Source organism: Podarcis tiliguerta (genome assembly GCF_965153285.1).
Source record: "Podarcis tiliguerta genome assembly, chromosome: 13".
In the NCBI taxonomy this organism is placed as follows: Eukaryota; Metazoa; Chordata; class Lepidosauria; order Squamata; family Lacertidae; genus Podarcis; species Podarcis tiliguerta.
This window is the reverse complement of record NC_139546.1, coordinates 53,346,990-53,372,663: the sequence shown is the minus strand read 5'-3', so window position 1 is coordinate 53,372,663 and position 25,674 is coordinate 53,346,990. Positions and strand designations below refer to the sequence as shown.

At 49.2% G+C, this 25,674-nt stretch overlaps 1 protein-coding gene and 1 long non-coding RNA gene across 4 annotated transcripts in view; one reads left to right on the top strand and one right to left on the bottom strand.

Moving 5' to 3' along the window:
• LOC310663219 overlaps positions 1-16,745 on the top strand; it is a 171,064-nt gene extending 154,319 nt beyond the window's left edge. Inside the window, exon 3 of one of the 2 annotated variants that reach the window (XR_014504394.1) lies at positions 16,382-16,745. This is a non-coding gene — a long non-coding RNA (uncharacterized lncRNA). Of the gene's footprint in view, positions 1-15,065; positions 15,924-16,381 lie in introns of those variants that run through there. The other variant, XR_014504395.1, reaches the window with a different exon arrangement.
• On the bottom strand, positions 13,759-23,417 carry LOC310663072 (2-acylglycerol O-acyltransferase 3-like). 2 transcript variants are annotated; one of them, XM_083410666.1, is made up of 8 exons: positions 23,145-23,417; positions 22,320-22,415; positions 20,955-21,062; positions 19,000-19,070; positions 18,451-18,655; positions 16,785-16,956; positions 14,539-14,741; positions 13,759-14,019 (listed from the first exon to the last, which is right to left on the bottom strand). In XM_083410666.1, exons 2-8 carry the CDS (start codon positions 22,384-22,386, stop codon positions 13,865-13,867), a joined length of 981 nt encoding a protein of 326 aa, XP_083266792.1. In that variant the 5' UTR covers positions 22,387-22,415; positions 23,145-23,417; the 3' UTR covers positions 13,759-13,864. The 2 variants fall into 2 exon arrangements, with proteins under 2 accessions (XP_083266792.1, XP_083266791.1); XM_083410665.1 differs by lacking the exon at positions 23,145-23,417 and adding an exon at positions 22,636-22,840.
• Between the last annotated feature and the right edge of the window lie 2,257 nt (positions 23,418-25,674).

The following is a 25,674-nucleotide window of genomic DNA, read 5'->3' as shown; positions in this document are numbered from 1 at the left end:
GCATTGGTCCAGTATATCTGAAGGAGCGTCTCCACCCCCATCATTCTACCTGGACACTGAGGTCCAGCACCGAGGGCCTTCTGGCAGTTCCCTCACTGCAAGAAGCCAAGTTACAGGGAACCAGGCAGAGGGCCTTCTTGGTAGTGGCGCCTTCCCTGTGGAACACCCTCCCACCAGATGTCAAAGAGAACAACAACTACCAGGCTTTTAGAAGACATCTGAAGGCAGCCCTGTTTAGGGAAGCTTTTAATGTTTGATGTATTTTAATATTCTTTTGGAAGCCACCCAGAGTGGCTGGGGAAACACAGCCAGATGGGCAAGGTACAAATAATAAATTATTATTATTATTACAAGAGAGCCAGTGTAACTAGGACCGTATTTTTCGCTCTATAGGACGCACTTTTTCCCCTCCAAAAATGAAGGGGAAATGTGTGTGCGTCCTATGGAGTGAATGCAGGCTTTTACTGAAGCCTGGAGAGCAAGAGGAGTTGGTGCGCACCGACCCCTCTCACTCTCCAGGCTTCAGGAAGCTATCCACAAGCCTGCGGAGCCCAGCGGCAACTCCTGTTGGGCTCCGCAGGCTTGCGGATAGCTGCCTGCAGCCCGAAGCCCGGGGAGTGTGGTGCAGCCTGCAGCCTGAAGCTGTTCTAGCTTCGGGATGTCTGCACAAAGCCAAAACAGTGAGATGGGGCGCTGTGCAGCCCTCCGTCTCGCTGTTCTAGCTTTGGGATGGCTGCGCAAAGCCTCCGCAGGGCAGTGGGGTGCCTTCACCCCGCTGCCCTGTGGAGGCTTGAAAGGATGTCCCCAAAGCCTCAAGCCTTTGGAGTGCAGCTGCGCTCCAAAGGCTTCAGTGATCTTTGAGGTTGGCGGTGGGGGGAAACAGAGCTTCCCCCCACCGCCAGCCCCACCAGCTCAGGGGGCAGCAGCAAGGCTGCATGCAGCCTTTGCGCTGTTCCCCGACCTGCTCTTGAACGCACCTTGTTTTTGAGGGGGAGAACAATAAAAAACTTTTTTTTTCCTGTTCTTCCCCTCCTATGGTCCGGTGCGTCCTCTAGAGTGAAAAATAATATCACATAGCAACTTGTTTGTTGTTGAATTGTGGGTAGACATGGCAGACGACGCAGCGATTTCTCCAAAGCAGCTCTTTATATTGTAAGCTGGAACAGAACTGAGCAGCAAACAGCTCAGCCGGCCTGCTTTTATAGGCAGCGAGCTGTCAACATTGTAGCAACAACAACCCAGGGTTTCCCCCCTAAAATAACTGACGTGGACCTGAGTGAAAACTATCTACAGTATCCCCCTGCTGGCCCAGGGTGAGAACTTCAGTACATAACATTGGTCTTGTCTATCCCTAAGCTATTTCGTTTTCTTGATTTAGGACGGTCGATGGCAAAGAAAGGCAACAGCGCTGCAGAAACTCAAGGCGGAGCATCTTAAAATAAAACAGAGCCTGCACATCAGCAGAAACTGAAGCCTTTCCTCCTCTGTGGCTCCCGCAGGGAATCTGCTTAAATCACCAAATAAACAGAAAATGACAAAAATGTGATCATTAATTCTTCCAGGTATTGTGCAGCGGGGGAGAGGAAGCTGCTGAGCAGCCCCAGGCCCCAGGATCTAACCCGCAGCATCTCCACGTGCCTCTTGCTGCGCTCCTCTGCCCTGCTAGCTCTAGGGTCCAGCAACCCTTTGAATGAGAACAGCGCCAAGAGGAAGGGGGGGAAGCACAGTTGGTACATTCCACGTCCTCCTGTTTCGACAAGTGACCCGGGTGCGCCTTCGGTCTATATGCCAGGCCTTTGAAGCCTGTCTGGGCTACGACGGTTTCCTGAAGAAATCAAGGAATGGCGCGGCCTGGCCTGGTCTTCTCTCCCTCTCTCTTCCCCCGCTCCAGCAAGCAATGGTTCGGCCCGGAGCGGAGGCTATAAGAAGCGGCCGGAAGCGGAAGGGCGTCCCTTTCTCCCGCGCGCGAGGGAAGCGGCGGTTGAGAGAGGCGCTGAGGGCAGAAAAGCGCGGGAAGAGCGGCGGAGCCAACCAAGTGACTCAGGCTGGGGGGGGGGGAGATGGGGCTGATATGTGTGGCGGTTGGCCGGGGAGGCGAGAAGCAGAAGGCCGAGGGGAGGCGCGGGCCTGGAGGGGGGGAGCGAAGGGAGCCGGATTCCCACAGCCTCCGCCGGCTCGTCTCTCCCTCGGAAGAATCCCGGGCTCCGCGCTTCACCCCTCCCACTCCGCGGAGATGGTATGTCCCGGCTTTTAAAGGCGCCGCAGCGCCCCTGAGGGGAAAGAAAGCGCTTCCTTCGAAGGCCTCTGTCGGCGGAGGCTCCGCGCGGATCAGCGCAGTAACGCCGAGGTAGGAGAAATACAGAAGCCCGGCGGATAAAAGTCAAGGCCCCGCTGCGCGCCCTTGTAACTGAGCGAGGCGGGCGCCTGAGGGAACTCGTCCTCTCGCGAGAACGGGCCTCTTCGCGCGTGGTGTTGGGTGGGGGGGGAGCAGAGGCCGGCAATGGCGGCGTAGCCTCGCGAGGAGGCGCTGTCGGTTTGGCTTGAGGCGGGCAGGTAAGCAATGTCTCTCTTCGACAGGGAGCGGGGATGTTTTGCAAAGGCACACCGGGCGCAGGAGCTCTTCTCCCTTTTTTCCCCGTAGAGAAGAAAGGGTGGAGGTAATTAATAATAATAATTTATACCCCGCCCATCTGGCCGGGCTTCCCCAGCCACTCTGGGCGGCTTCCAGCACAATATTAAAATACAGTAATGCATCAAACATTAAAAGCTTCCCTGAACAGGGCTGCCTTCAGATGTCTTCTAAAAGTTTGGTAGTTGTTGTTCTCTTTGATATATGGTGGGAGGGCGTTCCACAGGACGGGTGCCACCACCGAGAAGGCCCTCTGCCCGGTTCCCTGTAACTTGGCTTCTCGCAGTGTGGGAACCGCCAGAAGGCCCTCAACGGTACCTCAGGTTAAGTACTTAATTCGTTCCGGAGGTCCGTTCTTAACCTGAAACTGTTCTTAACCTGAAGCACCACTTTAGCTAATGGGGCCTCCTGCCGCGGTGCTGGAGCATGATTTCAGTTCTCATCCTGAAGCAAAGTTCTTAACCTGAAGCACTATTCTGGGTTAAGGGAGTCTGTAACCTGAAGCGTATGTAACCCAAGGTACCACTGTACAGGATGAGGTTTGGTGAGAAAGAAGCCATAGAGCAGGCCCTTTACAAACAGCCAGGCTTATTAAAATGCAGTATGCTGAGCTGCAGGAAATGCTAGTTCCTGTGGGGTCTGGGTAAAAGGCGGATCTACACAGATCCTCATGGATCCTCCACTTTTTTATAAATAACTCCCAACAAATGCAGTGTCAAATCACACCTGGAAGGCACGCCTACAAACTGGACTATAAAAAACGTGGATCCAACACTTTGCCGCGCTGCAGCACCACAAAAACATGGATCCGAGGCATGGATCCTCATGAATTCATATTATTTTTATATTGAAACAAAGTAAAAACACCATGATACTGTAGACCACTTCTTAGTCTGTAGGCAGAACCAACAAAATCACGCACCCACTGTTTCGTGGTGCCGCAATGGCACAAAAACATGGTTAAAAAACATGGATCCTCATGAATTTTGCACTAGATCAGCCCAAAGTCACCATTAGATCAAATATCATGACCATGGGCAAAGCATCCACCACAAAAATCACGGATCCATGGCTTCCTGGCGACACCGTGGCCCAAAAACGTGGTTTTGAAGCACGGATCCTCACGCTTTTTGCATTGGGCCAACCCAAACTCACCGTCAAATCACACATCATAGCCAGGGGCACAGCCTACACCACAAAAATCACGGATCCACGGCTTTCTGGCGACACTGTGGCCCAAAAACATGGTTCTGAAGCATGGATCCTCATGATTTTTGCAATAGATCAGCCCAAAGTCACCATCAGATCAAACATCATAGCCAGGGGCACAGCCTGCACCACAAAAAAACTCGGATCCACGATTTCCTGGCAACACCATGGCCCAAAAACGTGGTTCCAAACCACGGATCCTCATGATTTTTGCACTAGATCAGCCCAAAGTCACCATCAGATCAAACATCATGGCCATGAGCACAGCATGCAACACAAAAATGACAGATCCAAAGCTTCCTGGCAACACCGTAGCCCAAAAACGTGGTTTTGAAGCACGTATCCTCATGGATCCTCATGATTTTTGCACTGGGCCACCCCTAAATTACCGTCAAATCACACGTCATGGCTAGGGGTACAGCTTGCACTGCAAAAAACTCAGATCCATGGCTCCCTGGTCATACCGTGGCCCAAAAACGTGGTTTCGAAGCATGGATCCTCACGCATTTTCCATTGAGCTACCCCAAACCCACCGTCAAATCACACATCATGTCCATGGGCACAGCCTGCACCACAAAGAACTTGGATGCATGGCTTCCTGACCACTCCATGGCTCAAAAACGTGGTTTTGAACCATGGATCCTCACGCTTTTTGCATTGGGCCACACCCAAATCACCATCAAATCACACATCATGTCCAAGGGCACAGCCTGCACCACAGAAAACTTGGATCCACAGTTATCTGGCCACGCCATGGACCAAAAACGTGGTTTTGAAGCACGGATCCTCATGGATCCTCACACTTTTTGTATTTGGCCAACCCAAACTCACCGTCAAATCACACATCATGCCAGGGGCACAGCCTCCACCACAAAAAACTCGGATCCATGGCTTCCTGGCCACTCCATGGCCCAAAAACGTGGTTTTGAACCACGGATCCTCATTTTCGCATTGAGCCAACCCAAACAACGTCAAATCACACATCATGGCCAGCGGCACGCCGCACCACAAAAAACTCGGATCCATGGTTTCCTGGCAACGCCATGGCCCCAAAATGTGGTTTTGAAACACGGATCCTCATGGATCATCACACTTTTTGCATTGGGGAACCCCAATTTCACCCCTTATTCAAATATCTTGTACATAACCACAGATCTGACCCAAACATCATGAATCTACTGCTTCATGGCCCAGGCCAGATGCTACCCTGGATATATTGGCCAATTTTTAGGTGGGTGTGCCTGGATGGAGGAAATGGAGTCGGCTGAATCTCTATCCATTAAAGTTGGGCGTCCAATGGCTGGGCCGGAATGATTTCGGTTCAGTTTGCCAGCTCTTCATGGGGCACAATAGTCACCTGTAGCCGCCATCAGGAGTCCCAGTGTGATCCTGGATGCTTCTATCTCTATGTAGGCATTGGTCACAAAAGTAACCAAACTGGCATTTTTTAATCTATGTCAGGTTAGGCAATCAGCACCATACCTGTCCCTTTCCAACCTAGCCATGGTGATCCATGCAGTAGTCACCTGCAGACTAGACTACTTTAACTTGCTGTACACCTGAGCCAGGGAGGGCAGGGTATAAATGTGAGAGAGAGAGAGAGAGAGAGAGAGATGCAGGGCTACCCTTGAGACTGCTCCAGAAACTCCAAATGGCCTAAAATGGAGATGCATGAGTTCTTACATGGACTTTGTGGAGAGCCCACATTCAGTTGGTTGTTCATCAGCTGGATTGGCTCCAGGTGGAGTATCGAATCGGATTCAATGTTTTGGTCTAATTTTTAAAGCCCTAAACAGTCTGTGACCTTTCTTATCTGTGGGAATTATGTTCCAATACACCCCCCATGAGTGTGACGCTCATCTGACAGCAACCTACTGGTGGTCCCTGGCCCAAAACATAACCAGCTGTCCTCAACCAGAGCCAGAGCTTTTTTGGTGGAACGCTTTGTCTAATGAGACCAGGGCTCAGTCCAATCTATCTCAGTTCTCTCACTTGTCATGGTGAGTGGGCTTGCACATTCCTATGACCCTTGTGAGCGAAGCCATTGGGAATCTCGTACTCCCAGCAGGGTCACCCAAGGCGGTAAGGTCAAAGAAAATTACATATGCTGAGGAGTCCTGTAGTGATTTCATGCTCTTTATTGCAGCTTGTAAAACAGTGACTGAATTTTACCCCAAACCTCAGGCTTTTATATACATTATTTACACAATGAGTCCCGTCTGATTGGCTGATTCTGCTTCCCTCCTGGAGCCTGATTGGTCTTTTCTGCAAGCCAGTCAGTTATTGCATTCTAGGATCCTACTTGCCTATTGTTCTAGGATCCAAGCTTAGTACATAACAGGGAAGGAGCTAGACAAAGAATGATACAAGAAGTCTCAACGGCAGAACAAGCGGATGATAACAAGCGGTATGTTACAACGCGGGTGAAGGCTGCAGCAGATAGAAATCTACCAGTTTGTCGTGGCTACTCTATGCCATCTGAACAGAGCCCCACTGTGAAGACTGTGCGTTGGTCAGCGTGCACTGATCTACACACATAAAACAAATTCACGCACAGGCATCTTCCAAAAGCCCAACCCAACCCCCCAAAACCCTCCCCCCATGGCGATCACTAAATGGCTACGGGGGCAGGAATGTGAAGTGGAGTGGAGGTCATTTGAGGCTGAGTGCTTTCCAGGTGTCTCATAGTCAGTTGGTGATCTTAAGAAGTCCAACCCCTCAGCAGCCTGCACTGAATCAGATGCTGGAGCTACTGTTATCTTTTCCTGCAGTCTGGGGAACTTTCTTCCCGATCTACTCTTCTGTCTTTTATTTTGCTTCAACTGTGTGAGCTGCAACTGGCAAGGCTGTTGATTGATTTTTTGCTTTCTCCGTCCAGCCACGCTTCCTTTGTGTGCGCTCTGCTAAGCACGGCCCCGGGAGAAAAACAAACAGCAGATACGCAGCGTCTTTCGTGTGAGAGCAGAGGGAGTTATAAATCAGTCCAGGCAACGTCTTCTATTCTAAGAAGCTTTTATTTACAGCAAAAGCATTCCATCCCATCAGAACCCAATTCCATCTTGTCTGTCTCCTTTCGGGCTCAGAGCAGAAGAAGTGAAACCAACACAGAGAAACAAAGAAACCTGTGACTACAGTGTAGCCTCGGTCAGAGGCTCCTCCTCCCAGGGCAGAACACAAAGGAGGTTAACTCTTTAACCACCAGACTCTACAAAGGCTTCCCTGGTTCTGGTGGCATGCCGATAGATTTTGCGGCAGCTATAGTATGGTAACAAGTCCTGGATGATGGGCACGCACACAATGTTCTGTACGGACTGTGCATGCATGGCAGACCGTATGGTTGCCAGGAGAGTGGCTGCCCGTACAGCCTGTACAGCCGCCGCAAGAGGGGCTGTCTGTACGGACGCTACGCGAGCAGCAGCCTGTACAGTCGCCGCAAGAGCAGCTGCCCGTACGGCCCATACAGTCGCTGCGAGAAGGGCTGGCTGTACAGTTGCCTCAAGAGCGGCAGCCCACACGGACGCTGCACAAGCGGCAGCCGGTACAGCGACCGTACTGTCACCCTCCCCCCAGCATGGCACCACCACCCCGCTGCCCCTTCGTATGCCCCTGCAGCCAATCAAATGTACTATGAACAATCTGAAGTCATGCTGGGCACAATTCACTAATCCTGTTCTTTTTCTAAAAACACGTGGTGGACTCCAGGAAAGCTGTCAGCAGGCACCATGATGCCCATGGGCACCACGTTGGAGACCCCCTATTTCAAAGTTTGCACTGACAAACTCTGTTGGCAAGAAAACTTTACATTCACAGGTAAGATCATCACAATCTCTGCCTTGGATATTCTTGAAGTTTAGCAGCGTCAAAAATTTCCAGGTGCAGTTCTTCACAATGGAAGCTATGGATATGAATGTCATTTTAATACAATGTTCTTGCTAATGCAGAACCATTTCAGATAGAGTTTTTATTTCGGTCATTCCATGGACATTGGTGTGATCTTACAATGTAATTTGTTGGAGCCCATTTAACAATCATGACGATCCATGAGGAGTATTTAATATAGTGTTTGTTCCCTGGCTGTGCTCTGTGGTTTTTGTGGTTCATTCTGTGGTCATATACATCAGGTGTGATTTGATAGTGATTTCAGGGTGACCAAACATAAAAAACCTAAGGATCCATGGGGATCTGTGCTTCATGAGAATCTTTTTACAGCATGGCAGTGCCTCAAAGTGATCTGGCCATGAGCAGCATAGGTGGTTGGGTAATGAATATGGGGCGACCCAGAACACTGTGGAGCCGTAAATTTAAAAAAACCATATATATTCAATTTTATATGGATAGGGAAGTACAGAAAGAGAAAAGGGGGAGGGGATAGATAGATAGATAGATAGATTAGAAATTTAAAAGACCTATAAAGATTATCAAATCCTACAAAGTAGGATAATAATAATAATAATAATAATAATAATAATAATAATAATAATAATAAATATAATAATAATAATAATATAGGTGTACCCTACCCATCTGGCTGGGTTTCCCCAGCCACTCTGGGTGGCTTCCAAAAAAAATCAAATAAAAATACATTAAAAAGTCACACATTAAAAACGTCCCTAAACATGGCTGTCTTCAGATGTCTTCTAAATGTCAGGTAGTTGTTTATCTCTTTGACATCTTATGGGAGGACATTCCACAGGGTGGGCACCACTATTGAGAAGGCCCTCTGCCTGGTTCCCTGTCACTTTGCTTCTCACTGTGAGGGAACCACCAGAAGCCCCTTGGTGCTGGACATCAGTGTCTGGGCAGAACGATGGGGGTGGAGACGCTCCTTCAGGTATACTGGGCCTTTGAGGCCCTTTAGGGCTTTCAAGGTCAGCACCAACAATTTGAATTGTGCTTGGAAACGTACTGGGAGCCAATGTAGGTCTTTCAGGACCTGTGTTATATGGTCTGGGTGGCCACTCCTAGTCACCAGACTAGCTGCCGCATTCTGGATTAGTTGTAGTTTCCGGGTCACCTTCAAAGGTAGCCTCACGTAGAGCACATTGCAGTAGTCCAAGCGGGAGATAACTAGAGCATGCACCACTCTGGTGAAACAGTCTCTGGGCATGTAGGGTCTCAGCCTGTGTACTAGATGGAGCTGGTAGACAGCTGCCCTGGATACAGAATTGACCTGTGCCTCCATGGACAGCTGTGAGTCCAAAATGACTCCCAGGCTGCGCACCTGGTCCTTCAGGGGCACAGTTACCCCATTCAGGACCAGGGAGTCCTTCACATCAGCCCACCCCCTGTCCCCCAAGAACAAAACTTCCATATTGTCAGGATTCAACCTCAATCCATTAGCTGCCATCCATCCTCCAACCGCCTCCAAGCACTCACACAGGACCTTCACCGCATTCACTGGTTCTGAGTTGAGAGGTAGAGCTGGGTATCATCCGCATATTGATGGACACCAAGCCCAAAGCCCCTGATGATCTCTCCCAGCTGCTTCATGTAGATGTTAAAAAACATGGAGGGGAGGACGGAACCCCGAGGCACCCCACAAGTAAGGGTCCAGGGGTCTGAACACTCATCCCCCCCCACCACTTTCTGGACACAGCCCAGGAGGAAGGGCCATGGAGTGTCCAGGAAGCTGTGGATCTGAGTTTTTCGTGGTGCAAGCTGTGCTGGCTATGATGCGTGATCTGACGTTGAGTTTGGGTTGGCCCAATGAGAAAAGCATGAGGATCCATGAGGATCCGTGTTTCAAAACCACGTTTTTATACCACGGTACGGCCAGAAAGCCATGGATCCGAGTTTTCTGTGGTGCAGGCTGTGCCCCTGGAAATAATGTGTGATTTGACGGTGATTTAGGTGTGGCCCAATGCAAAAAGCATGAGGATCCATGAGGATCCGTGCTTCGAAACCACGTTTTTGAGCCACGGTATGGCCAGGCAGGCGTGGATCCGTGATTTTTGTGGTGCAGGCTGTGCCCCTGGCCATGATGTGTGATTTGATGGTGGGTTTGGGTTGCCCCAATGCAAAAAGCGTGAGGTTCCATGGGGATCCATGCTTCAAAACCAGGAGCAGAACCACTGTATAACAGTGTCCTCAGCTCCCAGCTCCTCTAGACGGTCCAGAAGGATGTTATGGTCGATTGTATCAAAGGCCGCTGAGAGATCCAGCAGAACCAGGAAACAACTCTCACCTTTGTCCCTAGCCCGCCGGAGATCATCAACCAGTGCGACCAAGGCAGTTTCAGTCCCGTGATGATGCCTGAATCCTGACTGGAAGGGATCTAAATGGTCCGCTTCTTCCAGGCATGCCTGGAGTTGTTCAGCAACCACCCGCTCAATCACCTTGCCCAAGAATGGAAGATTTGAGACTGGGCGATAGTTGGCCCTACTGGCCAGGTCTAAAGATGTTTTTTTAAGAAGCGATTTAATGACCATCTCTTTCAGCAGGTCTGGGAATGCCCCCTCACAGAGGGAAGCATTCACCACTCCGCAGAGCCCATCGCCCAGCCCTTCCCGGCTTGCTTTTATTAGCCAGGATGGGCAAGGATCAAGGAGACGTGGTTGGTTTCACGCATCCAAGCAGCCTGTCCACATTCTCGGGGGTAACGGATTGAAATTGATTCCATGCAACTTGACCAGACAGGGCTCTAGCACTCTCCCGCCCCAGCCCTGCTCCCACGGTGGTGTCTACCTCCTTCCGAATATGAGCAACTTTATCTACAAAAAAATTTGCAAAAGCATTGCAGGAGATTTTGGGATCTTTACAAGGTCCCGGTGGTACAGGTGGTTCCATTAAATTGCGGACCACCTGAAAGAGTCTCCTGCTACTATTTTCTGCAGATGCAATAAAGTCTTCTTCGTCATTGCTATCGCCACTTGGTAGGTTCGACGTTGAGCTCTAACCTGGGTCCGGTCAGATTCGGAGTGAGTTTTCTGCCACCGACACTTTAGCCGTCTCAGCGATTGTTTCATCGCCCTCAGCTCCAAAGAAAACCACGGGGCTGTCCGGGCTCCATGCAATCGGAGAGGGCGCTTCGGAGCCAGACAGTCGATAGCCCTGGTTAACTCCGCATTCCAGCGGGCCACCAGGGAATCGGCTGAAAGGCCATCAACATGGGATAAAGCATCCCCTACCACTCTCTGGAAACCATTTGGATCCATTAAGTGGTGGGGGTGGACCATCCAAATTGGTCCCACCTCCCTGCAGAGGAGAAGGGTCACGGAGAAGTCCAGTTGCACCAGGAAGTGATTTGACCATGGCACTTCTTTTGTTTCACTTTTACTTAGTGTCAGATCACCCACGTCACTAGAGGTGAACACCAGGTCTAAGGCACGTCCATGACTATGAGTTGGGCCAAACGTATTCAGGGACAGCCCCATGGAGGCCATGCTTTCCACGAAGTCCCAAGCAGCCCTTGTAAGGTCGTGTTGGCATGGATGTTAAAATCCCCTAGGACAACCAAACTAGGTGTCTCCAGGAGAACATCCGCCATGACCTGAAGCAGCTCAGGCAGGGAATCCTTGGTGCAGCGGGGAGGTCAGTACACCAAAAGGAATCCTGTACTGCCCCTATTGCCCAGCTTCCAGAACATGCGCTCAAAGAACTGGGTCTTTCCAGTAGGATGCCTGATGCAAGCTAGTGACTCTAAAAATCACCGCACCCCCCCCCCGCCCACATGACCTGTGTTGCTGTGTGTAAGAGAAACCTGGGGGACAAGCAGCAGCTAGGACAGGACCAACTGCTTTATCCAACCAAGTCTCTGTCACACATGCCAGCTCAAGTCCTCCATCCACGATCAAGTCATGGATGGCAGTGGTCTTATCAATCATTGACCTAGCATTGCACAGCAACACCTTCAGGTGATGTGGGTTTCCCTTGTTGAGCGCAAATATAACATTGAATCACAATGGTACAAAATAACTCAGCAAGCTGACATTTATCAAGAGTTAAACAAAGGTTAGTGTACTAAATATTATTTCCAATTCTAGGTAGTTTACTATTGGAGAAATATCATATATGATTATAAAAATCTAAAGCAAGAATTGACTTTGGGGAGCCCCAATGTGAAAAGAGTAAGGATCTGTGCTTCAAAGCCACGTTTTTGGGCCATGGAGTGGCCAGATAGCCGTGAATCTGTGATTTTTGTGGTGCAGGCTGTGCTCCTGGCTATGATGTGTGATGTGACAGTGAGTTTGGGGTGGCTCAATGCAAAAAGCGTGAGGATCCATGAGGATCTGTGCTTCGAAACCACGTTTTTGGGCCACGGTATGGCCAGGAATCCATGGATCTGAGTTTTTTGTGGTGCAGGATGTGCCCCTGGCTATGATGTTTGATTTGACAGTGAGTTTGGACTGATCTAGTGCAAAAATCATGAGGATCCGTGCTTCAAAACCACGTTTTTCGGCCACGATATGGCTAGGCAGGTATGGATCCGAGTTTTTTGTGGTGCAGGCTGTGCCCCTGGTCATGATGTGTGATTTGACGGTGACTTTGGGCTGGTCTAGTGCAAAAAGTGTGAGGATCCATGAGGATCCATGCTTCGAAACCACGTTTTTGGACCACGGTATGGCCAGGAAGCCGTGTATCCGTGATTTTTGTGGTGGATGCTGTGCCCCTGGACATGATGTGTAATTTGACGGTGAGTTTGGGCTGATCTAGTGCAAAAATCATGAGGATCCATGTTTTTTAACCATGTTTTTGCGCCATTGCGGCACCACGAAAGAATGGATGCGTGATTTTTTTGGTTCTGCCATGTGGTCTACAGTATCATGGTGTTTTTATTTTGTTTCAATATAAAAAGAATATGAATTCATGAGGATCCATGCCTCGGATCCATGTTTTTGTGGTGCTGCAACGCTGCAAAGTGTTGGATCCACATTTTTTATAGTCCAGTTTGTAGGCGTGCCTTCCAGGTGTGATTTGACACTGCATTTGTTGGAGTTATTTATAAAAAAGTGGAGGATCCATGAGGATCCGTGTAGATCCGCCTTTTATCCAGACCCCACAGGAACTAGCATTTCCTGCAGCTCAGAATACTGCATTTTAATAAGCCTGGCTGTTTGTAAAGGGCCTGCTCTATGGCTTCTTTCTCACCGATTGGTCTCAACTAGGGCCAGGGCCTTTTCAGTACTGGCCCCGATCTGGTGGAACGCTCTGTCACAAGAGACTAGGGCCTTGCAGGACTTGACATCTTTCCGCAGGGCCTGCAAGAGGGAGCTGTTCCACCAGGCCTTTGGCCAAGGCACAGTCTGACCCTTATGTTTTCCCTCCCCTTATGGTTTTGATCTAAGAGGTGCTTTTAAAATGAGACTGCATTTTAAATTGCATTTTAAGCTGTATTTTAAACTGGTCCCCCGCCCCAATTATGCGTTTACTGTAATTTTACTGGTGTTAGCCGCCCTGAGCCCGGCTCTGGCTGGGGAGGGTGGGGTATAAATAAAATTTATTCTTATTGTTATAATTAAGGTGCAAGCTCGGAAGGTGATTGCTTCGGGGCATGCACAGAGTGCACACGACGTGCACGGATGGGCAAGATGCTAAACCACAGACCAGCTCCCCCATGCCCTTTCGGCTAGAGGCTCCTGGCACACCCCTCACCCCGTTGCCCACCCATATTTACGTCCCCACCAACGCAGAGCTTTTTCCCTTGCAAGACTTGACCTCACGCCACCCGCGACCCTGCAAGGAATATTCCCGCAAACTCCACACCCGGAAAGGCTTCCTTTTAGTTGTGGCACAAAGGCAGGTGGAAACCAGGGTGCCACGTGCTTTATTACCCTGCGCCTTTCCCACGGCAAATATCTAAACCCCGTGCAGAAAGGAAAAGGTCAAATTGCTCTGACTTCTCCGGGGTTTCCTTTCTATGGAACAGCCTTAGGCGAAAGTATAAAGGTAGCAGAGGTAGCAAAATTGATTATTGATTATTGGAGACGGTGTGTACAGACAGGATGGGGGGAACAAAGACTCCCGTGTGTCTCCCCCCATCACAACCTTGTGTCCTCTGATGCTGCTTCGGGTCAAGTCTGGGTCGGTCTATGTGATGAGGAGCTGCTGGGAGGCCGGGAGGCCGCAGGATTCTTTATGGGCGTCAAAGAGCTCCTTCAGGGCCTTGACGTAGAGAGCGTGGAAGCTGTTCACCTCGTCCTCGGTGGGGCGCGGGCGGAGCGGGACCGGGATAGGCTTCCCCACTGCAGGAGGGAGAAGAAGCATGGACGGTTGGGGGGGTCTGCTTGCCCCCAGCAGCTTTGCACCCTGGCCTTGCGTTTCAGGGATGGCTTAAGTGCAGGAATGGAGGGGCCCCTAAGGGTCATCCAGCCCAACCCTCTCCAATGCAGGAATTCGTGATTAGTGGCCAACCAACCTTTGCTTAGAAACCTCCAAGGATGAGGAGAAGGAAGTGTGTGTGTGTGTGTGTGTGTGTGTGTGTGTGTGTGCAATCTCCGCTCCCTCCATAGCAAGCCCCATAAAACGAGCCTGTTCATTTGATTCCTGCAGAGGGGTTGGGCTCGATGACCCTTGGGGTTCCCATTCAACTCCACAGGTCTCCAATTCAGTTCTAGGAGGGGGCGAAAGGGAGATGCACCAGAACCTGCCGCATTGTACGATGCTGAAGAGTTTGTGGCTCTTTGCAAGCAGGTTGGTGAGTTGGGATTTTGGGGTGTAGGGAGAAAGCTAAGGAAGGGATGGGGAGCCTGGTTGGTCCTTACCCACCACCGTGAGGGGGGCAGCCATGGGCAGGAGCCCCCAAGAGCGGCTGGAGAAGAGGCCCCTCCCGCTGAAGAGGCAAGGGACCAAGCGGGTCAGCTGCTTGAAACCGAGCTGGAAGCGGCGAGCGAAGCTGCCCTCGGGGAAGCGGATCTGTCGGAAAATGTCATTCTCCCCGAAGGTGTAAACGGGCACCAGGTCAGCCCTGCAAGGAGGAAGAGAAGGAGGAAGGTGTGAGGAGACCCAGAGCGTGGGAAGTTAAGTCCTATTCCTTGCGGGGTGTTCAAGTATGGGGTTTTACGCTTTGTTATGTGAGCTGATTTACTTTCTGTTTTGAGAGAGGGAGAGACAGCATGTCACCGTGCTCTCCCGGGTTGTTGATTTATTTTGCTGCTGTACAATAAATCGCTTCTTAGATTAGAAGGAGCTGCGTACAAGGGTTTCTCCGCATGCCTCAGATTTCTACACTCACACACGCTATCTGTTATACTCTGCTGAAGCCAGTAGGAGCAGAGCGACGCATTGGAAGAGTCAGCCGCCCAGGCGATTTGGCAGGCTCTTGAGAGGGTCCATCACAGAACCACAGCAGGAGCCAAAATCAATGTCACCAGAAGTTCGTTTGAGCTGAGGCTACGTCCGGGAGACAGTATCAGAGAACATGTGACAAAAATGGTGGCTGTGTTTAACCGACTGAGACAGTTAAACGTGAATTTTCCAGAAGATTTGAAAGTTCACATTCTTCTGAGCTCACTAGACAAGAGTTATGACAATTTGTGCCTAACTCTAGAAGCCATGCCCCCTGCCGACCTAACATTGCAGTTTGTCTCGGGTCGCCTATGAGATGAGGAGGAACATCGGCGGAGGGGGGGCACGCTGGCCCCGGCAGTCCTGCTTCCAAGAGTGGGGGGGCAGTGAAAGAGGACACTGTGAAGGCTTCTGCTACGAGACATTATTGTTGTGGCTCGGAAACCCACCTGCGTAAACGGTCCCAAGGAAGCTGCACAGAATGCATCCAGTTGCCCTGGGAAACCAAATTAGGGAAACGGCCCGGGTGGGAACGCAAGGAAAGGTCCCAGGGGAACTGACAGAGACGCAACGTCACATCATCTGGCGGTTTCCATGGGAATGGTGAAGGACAGTGACCAGAGCAACATACATTGCTGGGTGATCGACAACAGAGCCAGTCATCATCTGTTGCCATCTAGTGGCCAAATGCGGAACTGCAGAGCTGTTTCCGAAGGAGAAACAGTCACTCTTGCCGATGGTTCCAAGAGACAGCTGACAACTGTTGGCTCTGTTTTTGTTCCTTTATTGCAGGCTGAACTGGAAGCATTCGTGGTCCTAGGGATGAAATGCTGTCTATGGTCTGTCTTCTCTAGTTAGAGATGGGTTTCCAATCAGACCGCGGTGGGGAGTTCACTGGGTCTGTGTTGCAGAATTACTTTCGCCAGAAAGGGATACGTCACAGGTTAACGGTTCTGCACTCAACACAGGAAAATGGGGTGGCAGAAAGGTGGAACAGAACGCTCCAGGAAGCGGTGGAAGTGATGCTTTTTGACTCAGGCTTACCACACCGCTTCTGGGTGGAAGCTTGGAAAATGGCGAATTTCACTCTGAATGGTCCCTCCAATTGTTTCCTACACACACGCAATCTGTTCTACTCTGCTGAAGCCGGGAGGAGCAGAGTGGCGCATCAGAAGAGTGCTGGATGCCAAAGCACTCAGCTGTTCACAGTCGAAACAGACGTTCAGCAGAACAGGTTATGGCTCATAACTCACAGATGGAATGTCAGGTCAGGGAGAGCATTTAATCCAACCAACCAGAATGATGAACTTTTTACAGAAGGGTGGAGGCCGTTTGTGGATTACTTAAAAAATATTACAGTCAAATGAAATCGCGGACAGGATTTGAGATAAAAGAAGCAGAAAGAAAATGACAAAATAATTGTACTAATTTTTTTGTAATAGATGAAGATACAGCACAGCTTTGAGTAAAAACAGTATGTAGGTGGGAAGCCAACTTATGGAACAGTGGAATTATTTGTTAGGAAGGTTACTGTGAAAATGTATGAAAAATGTAATGATAAATTATACAGCAAGGAAGGGCAGGGACCTTCCGTTCTCGCAATTGCTTCATTGGGGCAAAATCCACCAGGAAACACCGCCATGCTCACGCAGCCCGAGATATTGCTGACCTGCACCCCAACCCCAACCCCCCAGACATCCCCTTGCCCCCTTGGTGCCCCTACCCATGTTGCAGCGCCAAGCGCACGAAGCCCTTCCTCCCTTGAAGGTGGACGCGATGCTCTCCGGGGGCGCTGTCCAGCATCTCGGACGCGCCCCCCACCACAATGACCACCGCGTGCCCGGGGGGGCCACTCAGGAGGAAGTCCAGGGAGCTTTTGTTGACTGGGACCATCCCTGGAAGTGGGAGAAAGCAAAGGTGCTTGTGGGTGTGAAACATCTCCAGGGGTTCCCTGCTTTGCAGAGGGTTGGACTAGAGGACCCTCGCGATTCTCCTCCAACTCTGAAATTATGCGAGTCTATTAAAGCACAAAAGGGTCGCTGGCAAAGGATCGGCGCGTCTGGAAGTGGTTGGAGGAGAGACGGTGGCTATCAGATTGAGGTTGAATCCTGACAAGACAGAAGTACTGTTTTGGGGGGCAAAGGAGGCGGGCAGGTGTTGGGGACTCCTTGGTCCTGAATGGGACAACTGTGGCCCCGAAGGACCAGGTGCGCAGCCTGGGAGTCATTTTGGACTCTCAGCTGCCCATGGAGGCGCAGGTCAATTCTGTGTCCAGGGCGGCTTTCTACCAGCTTCATCTGGGACGCAGGATGAGACCCTCCCTGCCCCTGGACTGTCTGGCCAGAGTGGTGCACGCCCTGGTTATCTCCCACCTGGACTACTGCAATGCGCTCTATGTGGGGCTACCTTTGAAGGTGACTCGGAAACTACAACTAATCCAGAATGCGGCAGCTAGACTGGTGACTGGGAGACCACATAACACCGGTCCTGAAAGACCTACATTGGCTCCCAGTACGTTTCTGAGCACAATTCAAAGTGTTGGTGCTGACCTTGAAAGCCCTAAACGGCCTCAAAGGCCCAGTAGACCTGAAGGAACGTCTCCACCCCCATCAATCAGCCTGGATACTGAGGTCCAGCACCAAGTGCCTTCTGGTGGTTCCCACCCTACGAGAAGTGAAGCTACAGGGCAGAGGGCCTTCTCAGTAGTGGCGCCCACCCTGTGGAACAATCTCCCATCAGATGTCAAAGAGAAAAACAATTACCATAGATTATGGCGTATTAGGGAACTGGGCGTATAAGATGACTCCCTAAATTGGCCACTCCACATTGGGAGGAAGCTGCCCAGCAAAGCCGGCTTAGCATCGTTGGGCAGCTTCCTCCCGGCGCAGAGCCCGCTGCCCACTGCCGCTGCCCAGCGAACCCATACCCAGCGTATAAGACGACCTCTGACATTTTAGAGAATTTTCCGGTGTTAAAAAGTCATCTTATATGCCAGAATCTACGGTATCTGACTTTTAGGAGACATCTGAAGGTTTAGGGAAGTTTTTAATGTTTGGTGTTTTATCATGTTTTTAATTCTCTGTTGGAAGCCACCCAGAGTGGCTGGGAAAAGTCAGCCAGATGGGCGGGGTATAAATAAGAATAATTATCATTACCATCATCATTTGCACAAACAAATGCCCCTTTTCATTTGCACAGGAGCAAAGAATGGGAGGAAGAACAGGCATTCTTGCTGGGGAATTCTATTCCCAGGGGCTCTGGGAGGGCATTCCTGAGACTGGGGTGGTTCCTCCCATTGGATGGGCCAGGCCGGGTTCTTGAAGATGGTCCTTAGGGGAGGGGCCACCCCACTTCCCCACCCTCACCATTCCTCGCCCCGTTGGCCTCACCTAAGCTCATCAGGTAGTCCCGGTAGACGGGAATGCGGAACAGCCCTGCCAGGGCGGCCAGGCTGGGGCGGAGGCCCGGGAAGGCGCGGGGGAAGCCGGTGGCCTCGGTGCAGAAGGCGAAAAAGGCCCCCGCGCAGATGATTCCGTGGGGGTGGGAGCCCAGGACGTAGTTCCGCGTCGGGGGCAGCTCGGCCGTTTTCACCAGCTGCAAGGCAAGAGGGGCAAGTCCTTTGGCATTTGGACCCCCACCTGAATGTCAGTGCGCAGATTCCATGGCCAGCAGCCTTTGATGGCTGCCACCTCCTCCTCTGTGATCTGGTCTCCAGGGGTTCCAGAGACCCTGGGCATCCTTCGGAGGAAGGCAGACCTCCGGCGCCCTGCCAGCCCCCTTCTCACACCTGAATGTCACATTCAGAGGCATGCCCCGCTTTCCATTGGTGGGCATGCGCAGATTCCATGGCCAGCGGCCTTTGACAACCACCACCTCCTCCTTGTCCGTGATCTGGTCTCCAGGGGTTCCAGAGACCCTGCCCAGCCCCCTTCTCATACCTTGATGGGGAAATAATCCCGGTGGAGCTCCCAGACTCTCCAGCGCCTCATCCAGTCACAGCGGCGCCCACCTGCGAAGACAAGGGTTCAGGCAGGGGATGGAGTCAGAGAATTGTGGGGTTGGAAGGGGACCCCCAGGAGTCATCCAGCCCAACCCCCTGCAATGCAGGAATCACAGCTGAGGAATCCCTGGCAGGTTACCACCCGACCTCTGCTTTAAATTAATTAATTAATTAAATTATTACTTGCTGGTGTTTAATTTTAGTGTTTATTATTGGATTCTAATGGATTAGTGCATATTGCTTTACTTGGTATAAATTATTTTAACATTCTTGTGACTGTTTATATAGGATCTGATTGTTACTATTAATACTTGATTTATTATTATTATTATTATTATTATTATTATTATTATTATTATTATCATCATCATCATTATGTTTGTTGGAAGCTGCCCAGAGTGGCTGGGGCAGCCCAGCCAGATTGGCAGGGTATAAATAAAATTATAATTAATCAATCAGTCATGAGGAGCGAGATGATCCTTGGGGTCCCTTCCAACTCTGATTCTATGTTATATTTTGGGGAGGGTTCTTTTGATTCATTTCAAGTACAGGATTTTGTGTGTTTTTTATAATAACATTTAATAATTATACATAAATAAATGCAGCTGATTTTTCTGCCCTCCATATACACAGAGAGAGATGTGGGAATGTTCAGGGATGCAGGAGAGGATATATTGACTAATTATATCCTTATCCAACTTGTGCTAACAAGTTCCCAAAATATCAGCAGAGTAAAACATTCCCTTTTTAAGTTCTCAATGGTAACGTGTGCTCAGGTTCACTAGAACCTCTATAATAATCACTCTGGTAATTTCCCCTTTGTTCCCTCTTAAAATACAAGACACAACACAGTCTTTCATAAAAGTATAAAAAGAGTTTACTCACATTCTGTTCACAATCAGATCCCAGAAGGCAGACAGGCTTAATAAAGTAATATACATTTAGAATCTATCCTATAAGAAGATAGTCTCTTTCTCCTGTCTTGGCTGGGAGCCAAGAGGGCATCTTTAGCAGATGTTACTAGAGCGATGGAAGAGAAGCAGGAGAGACAAGAGAGAGATGACTGGTCTGCCCTGTGCTTTTACCATTACCTGCACAGGTGAGGCCACACCCACCTCTGGTCACATGCGGAGGAAGTACGTCCCACGAAGTTTACCTGCTGGCTGGACAAACATCCCTCCCCATGCTTAAACATGTACACTCTAGGAATGTTGTAATTTACGTCTCCTGTGTTTTACATCCCACAAGAGAGAAAGAAAAGCCTTCTGCCATTGTGTCTTTTATTGGGTATTTTTATTTGTTCATTTCTATATATTGGGTACCTACGATCTGCATCTGGGACGCGGGTGGCGCTGTGGATTAAACCACAGAGCCTAGGACTTGCCGATCAGAAGGTCGGTGGTTCGAATCCCCACGACGGGGTGAGCTCCCTTTGCTCAGTCTCTGCTCCTGCCAACCTAGCAGTGCGAAAGCATGTCAAATTGCAAGTAGATAAATAGGTACCGCTCCAGCGAGAAGGTAAACGGCGTTTCGTGTGCTGCTCTTGTTTGCCAGACGCGGCTTAGTCATGCTGGCCACATGACCCGGAAGCTGTATGCTGGCTCCTTTGGCCAATAAAGCGAGATGAGCACTGCAACCCCAGAGTTGGTCACGACTGGACCTAAGGGTCAGGGGTCCCTTGATCTTTACCTTACGATCTGCATGAACTGCTTGCATGGCTTGAGATACCCATGAGGTCCATCAATTACCATATAGCATATATTCAACTCAAAAAACAGTGACAATTTGTTGTGGACAAAGGACAGCTGGACATATAAAGGGCCCCATCACCTTCAGTAGCTTAGGGTCTCATCAAACCCAAATCCGGCCCTGGTTGGGGGGAATCGAACTCACCTCTCTGTGGCGTATCCCAGTCGAAGATCCACCAGGCGAAATACAGGACGCTGATAGGCCAGTAGGAGGTGAAGAGCAGGTAGACCAGGAGAACGGAGAAGAAGGCACCTGGGGGGGGGGGGGAGAGGGAAGAAGTCCTGGAGATTCTGTGGAATCTTGTTTTTATGTTGTATGCTGGATATGTGATTGCCAAATTCTGATTTGAAAAACCAAATAAATAAATTTATGTTTTTAAAAAAACCAATATCACAATGTGGACTTCAAACCAGTTTTGGATGATATATTGATATATCGCCCAACTCTACCCACAAGCAGAGTCTGGGCGCAAGAGCAGCGCTCCCCCCTCACTGGGATTCAGAGGCCCTGCCTGGGACCACAACCCTAATTTCACGAGACCCCCGAGGATGTGATCTGAAGCCCCCCTAAACCCAGAAGAACATTTTAGGTTGGAAGGGGCACCCCGGGGTCATCTAGCCCAACCCCCTGCGGTGCTGACTCCCTAGTCCAGACTCACCTGGCCCAAAGCTGCTTTGGAAAGAAGAGGGGGTTTGGCTTTTGGGGGAGGGGGGTGAAATAAAAAAAAATAAGGTCTTATATATATAATAAATGTTCATAAATGTACCAAGTAAACATGTACATAAATATATAAACCACATGTTTGAAGCAGCACAGGAAAACAGCCCTGGAACCATTTTGGCTCCCAAACTGACCAAACGATTTCTCTGCAAGGTCGAAGGCATCCCCATTGTCTTTTCCTTCACAAATCCTGTCTTAAGGGTATGTCTGTGTATGAATAGGGTGAGCCTGTGACCTGGCCCAGGAACTAAGTATTTATCATTACAAAAGACTGGCCAGGGTATCCAGTCTAGTGACCATTAAACAGGTAACCTGCCAGACAGAAGGTAAACAACGCACTCAGATTTCTGTTGTAGACCACCCCTTTGTGTGATGTAGGTATGATGTATCTGGGGGCGGTCTTGGACTCCAGGGCGGGCAATTTAAAATGTCTATATAAGGGTGGGCACACCTTTGTTCAGGGTCCTCCTCCTGCGTAAGAGGGGAGCACCCTGTTGCAAGAGTTTAATAAAGATCAGGCTTATTAGCTGCTTTGCTTCTCAATATTCTCTGGTTGGCCTCTGTTCTTTTCTCTGATTGATGGAGAACCTACAAAGGACTCTCTAAGGGCTCTTGTGTCCCCCATACGGGAATAAGGGCAGTTTTCCTTTTATTACAGGGGCCTGGCCTGCCAGAGGACCTCCCAAGGGCCATGGCCCCAGGAAGAGGAGGAGGCCAAGCTGCCCCTCTTCCCTGAGCACCCCCTGCCCCTCCCTCCCTCCCTCCCTCCCACCCCAGATCCCAACTTACCAAAGAAGAGGCAGGTGAGGACCCACTGGAAGACGCTAAGAGCCTCCAGGTGTTTCTTCAGAGCCATCTTCTGACCCTGGGTCTCAGGAAAAGATCCTGGGGAGAAAATCCACAAGGGGGGGTTGTGGGGGGCGGGATGTGCAGCAGGACTCCAGCCAGGAGGGGCCCCTGCCTTGGCAGAAGGGAGAAGACGCAGGTGTGTTCAGCACAGGTGGCCTCTGACCTGCATCCCAAAGCCCAGCTGCTCCCCTTCAGCCGTGCCCTCGGGAGGGGGGCAGCGTGTGGGGCAGGAGGAGGAGGAGGAGGAAAGGCTCACTTGCCCAGGAGAAGATGTTGTCTTGCCCACGGCTGCAATGCACAGGTCTCTCTCTGCCACCTGCACTTTGGTAGCCAGGTGAGTTGGCAATAAGGATGCTGCTGACACCCAGGTGAGGCAAAGGGGACCTGGCTGAGCTCTCCTCCAAAAGGAGACAAGAGGTGTCAGATTCCTTTCTTTTGACTCCTAGCCCTGCCTGGCACCTGCTTTGCTGGCCCTCGGCTCCCTCCCCTTGGCCCTCATCCCAGGGCCGCGCCACCTTCTTGGCCCACAAGACAAAGGTTGGGGTGCCAGGATCGATTGCCCCATCTGCCTGCCTCCCTTTTCCAAACCACGGAGAACGGAGGAAGCTGTGCTCAAGGATATCATCATCATCATCATCATCAAATTTTATTTATATCCCGCCCTCCCCAGCCAAAGCTGGGCTCAGAGCAGCATAAAATGCCATAAAAAGCAGGGAAGAACCGTTTTCAAAACAACAGACGCATTTCAAAAACAGTGGGACTTACGGTAGAACCATAAAGCTGTATAGTTGGAAGGGACCCCCAGGGGTCATCCAGCCCAACCCCTTGCAAGGCAGGCATCGCAGCTTTGGTGGCACTGTAGCTCCAGGGAAGAAAGAGTGCCTCTGAGCAGGTGAAGAGTGCTCTGAGGATCCGCAGCTGCAGTTGCCTCCCTTTCAAAGGGACCAAGCGCAGCTCCTCCTGATGGCCTTTAGGTGCCCCTGGAAGAAAGACAGGGTGAGAAATCACCAGGGTTTCTGAAGCACCCTGTGGGAGGGGGTGTTGGGTGCAGTTAAAAGGTTGCCCCCTCCTCCTCCTCCTCCTCCTCCTCCTCCTCCGTCTCCTGCCAGGAAGGGCAGTGAGGTCCAATATGACTTGACCTGACCCTGGAGGAGCAAAGGTAGAAATTACGCAAACCAATCCTGGCAATGACATTGCTTCCTGCCTCAGGACAGGGCAGCCTCTCTACAACTTAGTATTTATATATCCCAATACTTTCCTCCAGAAATCTGTAAGCATCAGACATTGCATAAGCAGACGCTTCAAAGAGGCATTCTCGTTTTGGCACCTCCAGCAAGACATCCTTGAGGTTCATCCCGTTCTATATTGATGTATCAGAGCCCAATATTATTTTTGGTTGTATAAGACGTAGTTTATAATCTAATGGCACATTAGCCACAGAAGGTAAAACACTGGTTTACGAATATATATATATATATATCAAAAAATCAAAACAATCCAATGAAAACACGAACACCCACAATTAAAATCCACAAATAAACATCAGACGCATGGAGGGCATGGCAAGAAACTCTTAATCTCTTTTTTTTTTAATGATACTTTTTTATTTTAACAATCAATAAACAGACAATACAAACAAATAGATACAAAAAAGAAAACAGAGACAACACTTACAGACAATATAAAATACAGTATACAAGAAAAAATAAAATAAAAAGTTAAAAAAATCATTGTGTCTTTGCATTATTTAACATTAACCTGGGTCTGCGACTTCCCCAGTCCTTCCCACTCTGTATTCTAGATCTTATATTCTGACAGTAAATTCTTTCCCTCTGGCATATCTTTAGTTCAAATTAATCTTGGTATCTTAACATAATTACATTTCCATATGTCTAAAACATTAATCTTTCTTAATCATTAAATTTTTATGCTAATATTTCTTTTAAATTCAGTCTGATGTCCTCAAACATTCTTTATCTTATAATGTTTCTGTAGATAGTCTTTAAACTTCCTCCAGTCTTCCTTCACCGTCTCTTCTCCCTGGTCTCTGATTCTGCCAGTCATTTCTGCTAATTCCATATAGTCAATAATCTTCATCTGCCATTCTTCCAGCGTGGGTAGTTCTTGCGTCTTCCAATACTGTGTGATGAGTATTCTTGCTGCTGTTGTGGCGTGCATAAAAAATGTCCTGTCCTTCACCTGAACCTGTTGGTTGACCATACCCAGGAGAAAGGCTTCTGGGTTCTTTCGAAATGTGTATTTAAACACTTTTTTCAATTCATTATAAATCATCTCCCAGAAGGACTTAATCCTTGGGCACGTCCACCAAAGGTGAAAAAAAGTACCTTCAGATTCTTTACATTTCCAACATTTATTATCAGGCATATGATAAATTTTTGCTAGCTTGACTGGTGTCATGTACCATCAGTAAATCATTTTCATTATATTCTCTCTTAAGGCATTACATGCCGTAAACTTTATTCCAGTGGTCCATAACCGTTCCCAGTCAGCAAACATTATATTATGACCAACATCTTGTGCCCACTTAATCATTGCTGATTTCACTTCCTCATCCTGCGTATTCCATTTCAGCAGCAAGTTATACATTCTTGACAATATTTTTGTTTTGGGTTCTAACAATTCTGTTTCCAGTTTTGATTTTTCCACCTGGAAGCCAATTTTTCTATCCATTTTAAATGCCTCCATTATTTGATGATAATGAAGCCAATCGCGGACTTTGCTTTTTAATTTATCAAAACTCTGTAGTTTCAATTTATCTCCATCTTGTTCTAAAATCTCCCAATACTTTGGCCAGTTGGCCTCCATATTGAGTTTCTTTAAAGCTTTTGCTTCCATTGGAGACAACCACCTTGGAGTTTTGTTTTCCAAAAGATCCTTATATCTAATCCATACATTAAACAATGCTTTCCTGACAATGTGAATTTTGAACATTCTATGCACTTTAACCTTGTCATACCATAAATATGCATGCCAACCAAACACATTGTTAAATCCTTCTAAATCCAATATGTCTGTATTTTCAAGAAGTAGCCATTCTTTCAGCCAGCAAAAAGCTGCTGCTTCATAATAAAGTTTTAAGTCCGGCAGGGCAAAGCCCCCTCTTTCCTTTACATCTGTTAATATTTTAAATTTTATTCTTGGCTTTTTGCCCTGCCAGACAAATCTAGATATGTCTTTCTGCCACTTCTTGAAACAGTCTGTTTTATCAATAATCTGCAATGTCTGGAATAAGAATAACATTCTTGGCAATACATTCATCTTTATCACAGCAATA

Excerpts from the sequence above, each read along its gene's own strand:
- LOC310663072 (XM_083410666.1), bottom strand. The coding sequence starts at position 22,386 with ATGGCTCTGAAGAAACACCTGGAGGCTCTTAGCGTCTTCCAGTGGGTC. Across the intron at positions 14,742-16,784 it reads CGCTTGGCGCTGCAACATGG|GGCTGACCTGGTGCCCGTTT; the intron begins GTAGGGGCACCA and ends TCCTCCTTGCAG. Across the intron at positions 14,020-14,538 it reads TGCCCCCCTCACGGTGGTGG|TGGGGAAGCCTATCCCGGTC; the intron begins GTAAGGACCAAC and ends TCCCTCCTGCAG.